This window comes from Erythrolamprus reginae, chromosome 1 (assembly GCF_031021105.1).
Source record: "Erythrolamprus reginae isolate rEryReg1 chromosome 1, rEryReg1.hap1, whole genome shotgun sequence".
Lineage (NCBI taxonomy): Eukaryota > Metazoa > Chordata > Lepidosauria > Squamata > Dipsadidae > Erythrolamprus > Erythrolamprus reginae.
In genome coordinates, this window is record NC_091950.1 from 323,684,061 (window position 1) to 323,696,556 (window position 12,496).

A 12,496-nucleotide genomic window follows, 5' to 3' on the forward strand; every position below is an offset into this window, starting at 1 on the left:
GGTGCAACAAAATATTAGCATCATCTAATCAAAGCCCAACACTTAACTGCACCCATGCTTTAAAGATTAGTGAGATTAATGAATTACATCAACCTCCTGACCAAATTCCACAAAAAATAAGATTTAGTAGGAATGGCACAAATATGTTTGTTATTCTTCAAGTCAGTTGAATGATTGCAATGATCTATGAAAATAATTGGGGAAAAGTCACGCAATCAGGAATGAAAAGGCTTATGCAAAGAGTAATATCTTATTTTCTCTTTGGGATTCTCTTAACAGAAAGCTATTTATTTGTTTATTTACTTATTTTATACTATATATGTGATTCAATTTCTCTTTGGGGTTCTCTTAACAGAAAGCTATTTATTTGTTTATTTACTTATTTTATTCTATATATGTGATTCACTTTCTCCTTGGGGTTCTCTTAACAGAAAGCTATTTATTTGTTTATTTACTTATTTTATACTATATATGTGATTCACTTTCTCTTTGGGGTTCTCTTAACAGATAGCTATTTATTTATTTGTTTGTTTGTTTGTTTATTTTATACTATATATGTGATTTACATCTTTCCTTTGCACAGTTTGATTACTAGGAGATTCTTTTAAAATAACCTGATTATAAATTATTTTTGTCTATAATAATAATTCTGTTTACACGCAATAATGGAATAGACTTGTCTTAATCCACATGGTATGCCTCCAGTTTTTTGTCATGTGATTATGGCTAATGAGAGCTGGAATCCACATAATTGGGACCACCAAATGAGGAAGTCACTTAAGCATAATTCCCATCCTTGGGTTGAAGTATTAGGTCTTTATAACTCTGCCTAACAATTCACAATAATCCAGAGATTTATTAATTTATTCTCTGGCCAAAACTGTTCTCCTTTTCAAAATCACTGTTTGGATTTTATAGTAGCAAAGCCATCATGTAACGACAGGCTAAATTTGTCAGGCCATTACCTATACTTACATTTACCAAGAACATGTCCGAAAATATGTCACTCATTCTCATCCTTTGTTTCAGGTGAGACTCAGCAGGAAAGTGAAATTTTGCTAGTTATTGACACAGCATTAGGGTAAGACAAGTCTGGTGAAGTGATTGAACTTGCTAATTTTGTTTCTTTTACTAACTTGTATTAGTTCTATTTCAACCCCCCAAAAAAGACAAAAAAATGACCAAACAAAAGGCCCCTTTTTCTGTTCTCTCTCTTTTTGGTCATAATCATCATGAAGGAAAGGTTTCTTACTGTGAACACAGTAAAAATATAGTTTTTAGAAATGGAGTAACTGAAAGGATATGTTCTCACAACGTATTTAATTTAGGTCACTTACAAATCTGTGAATGATTTGCACAGTGGACAAAACTTAGTCAGTTTTAAAGTTGCACTGATTGGTTAGTTCATGGTGCAATGTATTGTGTGAACCCAGAACATTAATTCAGCAGTTACATTAAATGTGTTACAAGCAGTGAAGGGCTATCAAAAATTTTACTACCACACTGTGGTTTATGCATGACACCATTCATTTTCTTTCAACATCTTTCAATGCAAATTGGATGCTCTGGGGTGGAGCTCCATTTTCACTACCCCACTGCGTTCCCCCACTCCAGGCCGTAGCCCATCCCTGGTTACAAGTAAGCCATTGGTAAGTACACAAAGGTGTGTTTGTATTGTTGCAGCACAGCCTATCTTTAAGTCACATTGTCAGTCTGTTTCATATCTGGACTACTACTTGAGGAGAGAAAAGGGCTTACATAAAGGTTTATGCAAGCCTTATATAAAAGCTATATATAAAGCCTTTATACAGATTTGGTATCTTAGGGATTTTACGGCTCCAATTCAAACATCCATTAGGTTTATTGGCTGGGGCTATTAAGAGGTTTAATTCAGCAATAGTTTGTAGCCACAAGGCACCAAGTGTTTTGAGCATCTTTTCCACAGGTTAATTGAATTGGCAAAATGGCAAAAGCCTTGACTAGGAATGATGAAACTGATATATTTTGGAACAGCCTAACATTTAAGCCTTTTCATTTTAAGCTTGCAAAGATCTCATTCTGTGATTTTAAAAAAGAATATTACATAATCATTCATATAATTTTAGCACATTTGCCCATAAAAGATGGAGTCTGATACATTTCACCTTAAATGAGTGTTTTGTACTAGCTTGATTAATGAATGTTTGCACACATTTTAATCTAAAATTTATTTATCTGTCTGTCTGTCTGTCTATCTATCTATCTATCTATTTATTTATTTATTTATTTATTTATTGGATTTGTATGCCACCCCTCTCCGCAGACTTGTGTGTATGCTTATGTGTTTTTGTATATTTTTAGCTGATATTACAGCATGAAAACTGAAGGATAACTATTATATTCTTTGTGTTGGTACAAATAGAAATTGATACAGATGGTTTAAGAATACACACTGAACCAGGTCCTCCCATATCCCAGAACTATCCTATCCTGCAAACATTATAAGTTGTTCAATACTAAGAATTTATTTTTGTCTAATCAAATATTGAAACTCCCTATTGATTTTTTTCCAAAGAGTAGTCTTGATATACAAAAGCACAATGAGATCCCTTATAAAACGTTGATATCTGAACTTACCCTCTTCATTCTTTTTACTAGCCTTTTGGTCTAGGACTGCCACACCTAATTTATTTAGCCATCTGAAATGTAAAATGGAGATACAGTTGAATAGAATGTCTTATCAAGTCCGTCTTAGAAATTGTAGACTATTATGTGTTCATGTAAACTGATAATTTACAAGAGCGTGTACGAAAGTCTACTGAATCAAACCTACCAAGCAGATATAATCCCTATTAATGATCTTCACTCAAATGGAAATAATTGAAGATATTTATTTGCACTTCCACTGCTGTATATCTCAAAACAAACCTTCGAGTATAGGTTTCATTCAATTTCTCATTTGCACAGATAGTTGTTTTCAAAACACAACAGAATCCCTCTGGCAGCTCTATTCCATAAAAGGTAAAAATGGCCTTCAACCAACTCCTGGGGGCATCAGAGAAGTAATTGTACAGTTTTCTTGACAACAGATTTTCTACAATCTTCTCTGCGGATTCCTAGCGTAGGCTGCAGCCCTGGGTTCCATGGAAATCTGAAATCCAGATACTACCCAAAGTCCACCCAGCTTTTTAACCAAGCTATGCTTCTTGACAATAATGTCTAAGGTAAGGGGACCAGATGTCCCACATCCCACAGCATTTTTTAAAAGTCCCGATTTTTGAAAGAGATTGCATTGGAGCCGGAAGGACCTGCTCTTCATCCTTTGATGCAATGACATGGCTTGAAGGGATCACCCAGCCAGCAGCTCAGCTTCCACCCTGCCAGGTAGATGAATACAGGGCGCCAGCTGCCCAGGTTCTGAACTTGGCTTGTCCCAGCGCTCAGCTGATCGGCGGCCCCTCCCCTCGACTAAACCCAGGTTTACTGCAGCAAGGAGCATTCCCGAAAAAGGAGGAGAAGGAGGCAAGGCAGGCCCAGCCTCATTGCCAAAAATCTCACAGATGAGATTTTGGTCAGTGTAAACCTGCAACAGGGTTACAGACTAGTAACACGTAGGACACAAGCCCTGTGTGCATGTATTTTTTTTCTCCCCCTGGCTGTCTGGGACTCTAATCCTAATCGGCGGCTACAACAGCAGACCACTAGGCTCGTGTGTGGGAAAGGCGGTAGCGGCAACTAAAAGGGTGTCCCCAGAAATTGGTTTGCCACTGATTTATAACTATGGATCCTTTAAACCCCCCCCCCCATACACACACATGATTTGCATCACCCCATTCCTAAGAGGTCTATAAAGGATGTGCATACAGTAAGTGCACCAATATGCTAGCATCCCTGTCCCAAAACTGTCCCAGACTCAAAAACTGACCCAAGACTCAAAACTGTCTCATGAATTCATGTTTATACTTTTACTGTAATCTTTTTATATGATTGACATAAATAAATAATAAACAAACAAACAAACATACAAACAAATAAATAAATAAAGCACAAAAAAGGCAAACATCTTCTGGATCAACATGTTATTTATTATTTTATTTTATTTTATCCTGCCTTGATTACTTTATAAGTAACTCCACACAGTGAACATATATAATATTCCTTCCTCACCCTATTTTGGTCACCACAGTCCTGTAAGGTAAGTTGGACTGAGAGAGACAGTGACTGGCCCAAAGTCACCCAGTTAGTTTTCAAGCCTAAAGTGGGACTAGAACTCAGAGTCTCCAGGTTTCTAGTCCACCACCTTAATTCGTACCACGGAGCTGGTACTTTGGACAACAGTCTACTTAGAAATAATAATCAAAACAATGCAATCAATTCACTGAAAGAAGCTACAGTTCGGTATTTATTTTTACTTACATATTCATTTCCTGTGCATTTTCTGCTGCAAAATAGAATGTCTTGATTTGTGGATGTGTGATCTTCATCGCGCTTCCAAAACAAATTAAAATGTTTGTGAAAATATTAGACTTTCTAAAAGTGAGGCTGAATAAAAGAATCAAAAACATTCCCAGTACAGTGAAGTATCCATTAAACCTAGTTCCATTAGGTATTCCAGAAGACTGTCACAAGCATGGGAGCAAAATGTCAAGGATAATTCAAGGGAGTTAAGAAGATCCTGCACTCAAGATGACTTAGATAATATCAATCTCACATTTCATCTTAAATCTATACTGAGTCAAGAGTTAAAAACAACCACTAGCCTAGGGAAATCCTACATATAAGTTCTAGTAATTGTAATGAAATACAAACTTCTTGAAGATGTATCATGGATTTGTATGGATTACTAGTTACGCAATGGTCAATCCCAACTTCTGCTTTATTCTTCATAATTCACTGCAACTTCAAAATAATTTGTAATTTTCCCAAAGACCGAAATAGAATGATAGACTTACTGTTTTTTCTTGCATTCTGTTGCTTGATCCACTGTGAAGTTGGGAAGATTGAGGAAGCCTTCTGCTTTCTCTGCCTAAGGGGGGGAAATCCACAAAATATTAATAGTTGCCATGTTATTCATCAAAATTGGATATTGGAAATGGATTGAACTTCATATATAGTTCATATTACGTAAAAGATAATTTTATCTGCTTGAGTTAAATTTTAAACCATAGTGTATTCTAAGGAATTATTTCCAGTAGTCTATAACAAATAAGGATGAAATAGGGATTTGTTCCCTGTATATTTAGTACTCTGGATCGGAGTGGGCTACTGCCCAGATGGTGGGGGAGAACGCAGTGGGGTAGCAAAAATGGAGCTCCACCCCAGAGCACTCAATTTGCACTGATAGATGTTGAAAGAAAATGCAGGGCGTCCTGTATAAGCCACGCCCACAGTGTGGTAGTAAACATTTTGGTAGCCCTTCACTGCTCTGGATGCAGATTACTGCATCCAGTTTTGGTCATCACACTATAAAAAAAGATGTTGAGATTCTAGAAAAAGTGCAGAGGAGAGCAGCCAGGATGATTAGGGAACTGGAGACTAAAATATATGTTACAGGAACTGGGCATGGCTAAGTCTAGAGAAGAGAAGGACCAGGGGATTCATGATAGCAATGTTCCAATATTTGAGAGGCCTGTCACAGAGAGGAGGGGGTCAAGCTCTTTTCCAAAACACCTGAAGGCCAGACAAAGAATAATGGATGGAAACCGATCATAGAGATTTAATCTAGAAAGAAGGAGGCACTTTCTGATAGGAACAAGAAACAATCAACCAGTGGAACAACTTGCCTTCAGAAGTTGTGGAAGCTTCTCTTCTTTCAAGAAGAGATTGGACTATCATTTGTCAGAAATGGTGTAGGGTCTTCTGTTTGAGTGGGGGGTTAGATTATATTACCTACAAGGTCCCTTCCAACTCTATTAATTTGTTAATCTGCATTCTTATGTACAAATGTTTACCAGATATTTAATTGTACAAGACAGAGATTTATTTTCTCTCACTATCTCATAGGATTCTGGACAGCTGTAAAATCCAAACTAACTGTGTACTCCAATAAGGAAATTCAGATAAATTCATGTGTAAACAAAACAAACTGGACAAGCAAATATAGATAGTCCTTGAGTTACAACTGTTCAAGCAAAATCAATGGGGAAGCCAGGTTCATTTAACAACTGAGTTACTAACTTATCAATTGCAGTGATTCACTTAACAGCTATGGCAAGAAAAGTCATAAAATGGGGCAAAACTCACTTAAGTGAAACCAATGTTTCACTTAACAACAGAAAATTTGGGATCAAATGTGGTTGTAAGTCAAGGACTACCTGTATGGCATTACCATGGGTGTATATGAGCACATCATTCAATCATAGCTGATTTTCTGAATGTAAAACAGTAGATACCATTCTTATTATCAGAAATCTGCTAAATCATCTGCTTCTAAGATATTTCAAAAGGGGAAGTAAAGAAGAAGATTAGGGACTGATATACCATTGACTAGGCATCTTTCTAATGGAAGATGCAGAAATAATTCTCGTTCCCAAATTTTATATTAGAGTATGCTCTAGAATAGAGTATAATGTGGAGTACACTATAAAATCCATTCTCCACACTGTGGATTTTCGTACTTATGAAAGCTCCATTTCTCACATAAATGGCACCAAGTAAGAAGCCTGCAAGGTTTAGAAAGATTTGTTCATTCACTTTTATTATATTCAAATGCAAATGGAGTGTGAGACAGCTGCCCATTCCTTGGTCAAAATCATTAGCAAACAAAAGTTAAGAAAAACTAGTTTGGGTGCTAGTGAACTAAACATTATTTAATATCTTTTGTGCAGTTTGTTAAACTGTCCTTAATGGATAGATATGGAACAAATAGAATAGAATAGAATTTTATTGGCCAAGTGTGATTGGACACACAAGTAATTTGTCTTGGTGCATATGCTCTCAGCGTACATAAAATAAAATATACATTTGTCAAGAATCATGTGGTACAACACTTAATGATTGTCATAGGGGTCAAATAAGCAATGAAGAAGCAATATTAATAAAAATCTTATGATATAAGCAACAAGTTACAGTCATACAGTCAACATGGGAGGAAATGGGTGATAGGAATGATGAGAAAAACTAGTAGAATAGAAGTGCAGATTTAGTAGAAAGAAATCCTGGTAGAAACAGAAAAATATGAACAAGCACTTGTCATAATACACAATTTCATTAAATATATATATATATATATATATATATATATATATATATATATATATATATATATATATATATATATATATCTCCCCACTTTCATGAGAGTTATTAGCTGGAAGCTAATATAACATGTAACCCACTAAAGCAGAACTGTTGGAAAGTTTTGGTAAACCATTTATTGTAATTAGAAAGTAGACCCATCAGTAACAAAACTCTCTCCTTGTCTAATTATGATGTTTTTCCCAATATAAACAGTTTTAGAGGCCATGTATCCCTTGCACTAGCTTTGGTTAAACAAACTGGTTCACCAGATTAGCTAAACACCTATCAGGTGCAATTACTCTGGGGGGGGGTGTCTTTGTCCCCCTCAGAGAGGGTCTGCAACTTGGGCGTCCTCCTCAATCCACAGCTGAGCTTAGAAGACTATCTCTCAGCTGTGGTGAGGGGGGCGTTCGCACGAGTATGTCTTGTGCGCAGTTGCGGCCCTATCTGGACAGGGAGTCACTTCTCACAGTCACTCATGCTCTTATCACCTCAAGGTTCAATTACTGCAATGCTCTCTACATGGGGCTGCCTTTGAAGACTGTTCAGAGACTACAAATTGTGCAAAATGCAGTCGCACAAGCTATAGTGGGACTACCAAGATCTGCCCACATTTCAACATCACTGGTTGCCAATTGGTCTCCGTGCCCAATTCAAAGTGCTGGTTATGACCTACAAAGCCCTTGATGTCTTAGGACCAGATTATCTTCAGGACTGTCTTCTGCCTCATGTATCCCAGCCGCCAGTTAGGTCCCACAGTGTCTGCCTTCTTCAGGTCCCGTCGGCCAGATAATGTCGACTAGTGGGGCCTAAGGGAAGAGCCTTCTCTGTGGTGACCCTGGCCCTCTGGAATGAACTGCCTCCGGAGATACATACCGCCCCCTCCCTCCTAGTCTTTCGCAAAGCCTTAAAAACCTACCTTTGCCGGCAGGCATGGGGGCCGTAAGTGATTTTATTTATTTATTGGATTGTATGCCGCCCCTCTCTGACGACTCGTCCCTGGCTGATATGCAATATGGTTAGATTGGATAAATCTATGCAAGTGTTTGTGGGGTCTTTTAAACATTTTTTTAGTAAATTTTCATATTTTTCACATTTCATATTTTAGAGATATTATATTTCTTATACAGTGATCCCTCTATTATTGCGAGGGTTCCGTTCCAAGACCCCTCGCAATAATCGATTTTTCGCGATGTAGGGTTGCGGAAGTAAAAACACCATCTGCGCATGCGTGCCCTTTTTTTCTATGGCCGCGCATGCGTAGATGGTGGAGTTTGCGTTCCCCGCCGCCCACGCAAAGGGGAAACCCCGAATCGGCTCCTTGCTGCTGCTGCGGCTGCTGGGCAGCCGAAGGAACCTTCCCTGGGTCTTCCCCCTCTTGCTGGTGGGCGGGCGAGCGGTGGGCATCAGCGAGGAGCCGGGGTTTCCTCTTTGCGTGGGCGGCCGGGAAGACCCAGGTTGGGGGTTCGGGGGGGTGCTGGGAAGCCCCCCAGGCTGGCTGCGACCTTTTAAAACAGCCACACTGCTTCCCAGCTGACTCCCGAAGCCAAACGCGGAAGTGGTTTTTTTTTTAATTAATATTTTTTTAAAAATCGCGATATAGCGTTTCGCGAAGATCGAGATCGCGAAACTCGAGGGATCGCTGTATATTGTTATATAAATGTTGTACGCCACCCTGAGTCACCTCAAGAAAGGCGGCATAGAAATATAATAAATTAATTAATTAAATAAAGAGATAAATAAAAGCAATCCTTAGTATTTTACATATTCTGAATAACTAACAATACTTTAGGACAGTGTTTCCCAACCGTGGCAACTTGAAGATATTTGGACTTCAAGTCCCAGAATTCCTCAGCCAGCGAATGCTGGCTGGGGAATTCTGGGAGTTGAAGTCCAAATATCTTCAAGTTGCCAAGGTTGGGAAACACTGCTTTAGGAAAATTCAGATTCACATTTGCTGGTTTTTGAAAAAAAATACTAGTTTTCTGGGAAAGAATATAACATAGGTAAAGGCAGAAGGAAAAGGAAGAAGAGGATGAAAAGCAGTAAGGTCGATAGACTTAATAAAGGCAATGATGGATGAAATTATCCTAGGGAAAGTCTATCCATGTGGTTGCTAGGATTCAAAAGCAACTTGATAGCAATAATCAATCAATCACTCAATCTGTCTTGACTTTGTACGGTTCATTTCAGGATTTACTAAAATCTAAAGTTGATCCCTATTTGCTAACAGCCTGTGTGATTCAATGAGAACTGACCTTCATGTAATTGGCAAATATGTGTGGAAAGGGCAAAATATAGGCTGAATTAATTTAAAAGCCTAACAAATACTTTTATTAGCTGGAAGCTTACTGATAGACTAGGAGATATACTGCACCAATCTGCTGTTGCTAAGTTACCTTTCCCAGAATCTCTGGGCAACAAAAGATATTGTTCAAAGACAATAGTCTTCTTTCTTCATAAAAAATATTATTTCCCATCCTGAAGAAGCATAAAGCAAGCATTGCTGGCTGGGCCATCAAAGGACGAACAATGTTTCTGTGATTAAGGTATCTGCCTCCACAAATAGATCATTGCCTAAAATTTCCATCTACAACATTTGAATGTGAAGTGAGGATAGGATTGCAGAGATAGTGTAGGTGGCAAATCACCATATTCCTAAACCCCCAGAAAATAATGGGTGCTAGGTTGCAATTACGATTTCTGCTTGCAGAAAAAGCTTTTGATCTTGCAAATTCCATTTCTATAGCCTTGCGATTTTTATATTCAGTGCAGAGGTGGGTTCCTACCAGTTCTAATTGGTTTTTTTAGAACCATTAGTGACTCAGTGATGATGATATAGAGCCGGTTCTGTCAGTGTCTCTGTGGGTGCCACCATCTAGGCCTAGAATCCTAGGCCTAGAAAGCCTAGAACTACGACACCTAAAACACGATCTGAGCATTGCCCACAAGATCATATGCTGCATTGTCTTACCAGTCAATGACTACTTCAGCTTCAACCGCAATAACACAAGAGCACACAACAGATTCAAACAATACGAACCGCGTCAAACTTGACTGTAAAAAATATGATTTCAACAATCGAGTTATCGAAGCTTGGAACTCACTACCAGACTCAATTGTGTCAACCCCTAACCCCCAACACTTCTCCCTTAGACTCTCCACGATTGACCTTTCCAGGTTCCTAAGAGGCCAGTAAGGGGCATACAAAAGTGCACTGGTGTGCCTTTCGTCCCCTGTCCAATTGTCTTTCCTTTTTTTTCACCTATCTTATATATTCTCTTTCTTTCATATATCCTCTCCTCTAAGTTCACCTTCACCCTCTTTTTATATTATCACATCTCTATTTTCTTCCTATGTATTCATGTATTGGACAAATGAATAAAAATAAAAATAAAAAAGTCTTGGATTTTGCTTCTGCGCATGTGCAGAAGCTAATTTTTGTTTCTGCGCATGTGCAGAAATTATCTTTTATTGCTGCAGACGTGCGCATGTAAAGCACCTGCACACTTACCGTGCAACCCTGAGCAAACTGGCAGCAAAAGGATCCAGGACTCACCCTGATCCGGTGTATTTTTGCTAACAATACTCACCTGTTTATAGGGAAGCCATGAGAAAAAAAAATTAAAGCTAGTAAATGCTGGTCAGATACCTACCCCTATCTGAAACACAAAAGTTATATCTGGCCAACATGGTATAAATAAAGTGAACGCTTGCACAGCAATTGGCTTTGCTTGTCAGTTAACTGACTGTTTCCAGGTGGAAGTGAAACCTGAATCATAAGTTCTGTTTATAGTACTACAAATAATTTCTTTGCTCCTGAGGTCTGGGGTCTTCCCCTGACAGGTATTCATGGAAAAACTTTTTCCTTCTCACAGATAATGTGAGAAGGAAAATTTCTCTCCCTTGGGCATCAAAGGGGGGTTATTTAATTTCAAGTCATTATTTTATGCTGGATTTAAAGAGCCTAAAATTAGCCACATGACCAAAGAAATCTATTGTTTCCCACGATGTAACTATTAGGTGGGAGAGACACATGTCTGCATGTGTGACTGGTGCCCTAACTACTTGCAGCACCACATGTTTCAACTTATAAGTGCATTTCTTAGGTAAAATGACTGAAATTTTAGTTGCGCTTTATTTATGAAAAATCATTTGTGGAGTAGTAACCTAAAAAGAGCAAGACTAAAGAGATCAACTAAGAGATCTCTATTTGCACAGCCTTCATGACCAGACAAAATTCAATTATCAAAATCTCTCTTTCCTTCACTATTCAGCAAAGATAGCTGGTGGTTGCAGTTTTAAATTGGTCATCCATGGTACCTCCTGCAGGAAACATTAAATAATCATTTTATCAGTCCCAAACGTTTAGAGGCTGGTGCTTAAAGATCGCTGAGGCGTTCAGAACACCTCAGGTATACACTATCAAAAGAATCAGCACCAAACCTCGCTCCAGGTAAAGGGACAATATGGGTCTTATTGTAGTATTAATGCTCTGAGGACTTAGCAGCCCACAGCTAAAAGCTTCTTCCCAGCCTTGTCCTACATACATATATAGTCATCATATTCCTTTGTAAACTAAGCAATATAATGCTTACAGTACAGGAAAGAGATAAATACTGATGGAGATTTTGTTCATGTGCTATTTGCTTTTTGGGCCATTCCATAGAACAAATCACTGCAATGTATATTTTTTATACCAGTTAGTCATTTTATATTCAGTCTATAAGTGGTTCTCAACCTTTATAATGCCGCAGGCCCGCAACTCCTTAAATACAGTTCCTCATGCTGTGGTGACCCCCCAACCATAAGTCTAGTGCCAATTCTCCCAACAGAGCTTTAAGCTGATTGGCAGAAAGGTCAGAGGGACACCCCCACTCTAAATGCCTAATTGGTCAGATTGTAAAAATATGTTCCAAGGCGCCAGAATAGAAGCTTTATTTCCTAACACCAGGGGAAATTTGTCTTTTCCCATGGTCTTAGCTGACCCCTGTGAAATGGTCATTCAACCCCCAAAGGGATCCTGACACCCAGTTTGAGAACCAGTGCAATTCATCACTCATCCATCTTCAATTTTTTCATGTTTTACCATAGATACTTTCCTCTCCATTCAGTTACTTTTTATATTTCATTTGACATGCCTAGCTCTCATGCTTTGTAACAAGATGGGCAAAATCATGTTTTTATACACAGAGATTTTCCTTTATTGATTTTTATTTCTCAGAACAGACTACTTATTATATATTATCCACCACCATTCTACTCACATTTGTCCATC

The 12,496-nt window shown here is 38.3% G+C and overlaps 1 protein-coding gene across 2 annotated transcripts in view; it reads right to left on the reverse strand.

The window, feature by feature from the left end:
• The window catches only part of IPCEF1 (interaction protein for cytohesin exchange factors 1), a 53,052-nt gene that overhangs the window by 13,751 nt on the left and 26,805 nt on the right, over positions 1–12,496 (reverse strand). For both annotated transcript variants that reach the window (XM_070733740.1, XM_070733741.1), the window contains 3 exons: positions 4,932–5,005; positions 4,396–4,467; positions 2,617–2,678 (listed from right to left, as the gene is read on the reverse strand). In XM_070733740.1, coding sequence (XP_070589841.1) covers positions 2,617–2,678; positions 4,396–4,467; positions 4,932–5,005 — 208 coding nt within the window. The remainder of the gene's footprint in view (positions 1–2,616; positions 2,679–4,395; positions 4,468–4,931; positions 5,006–12,496) is intronic.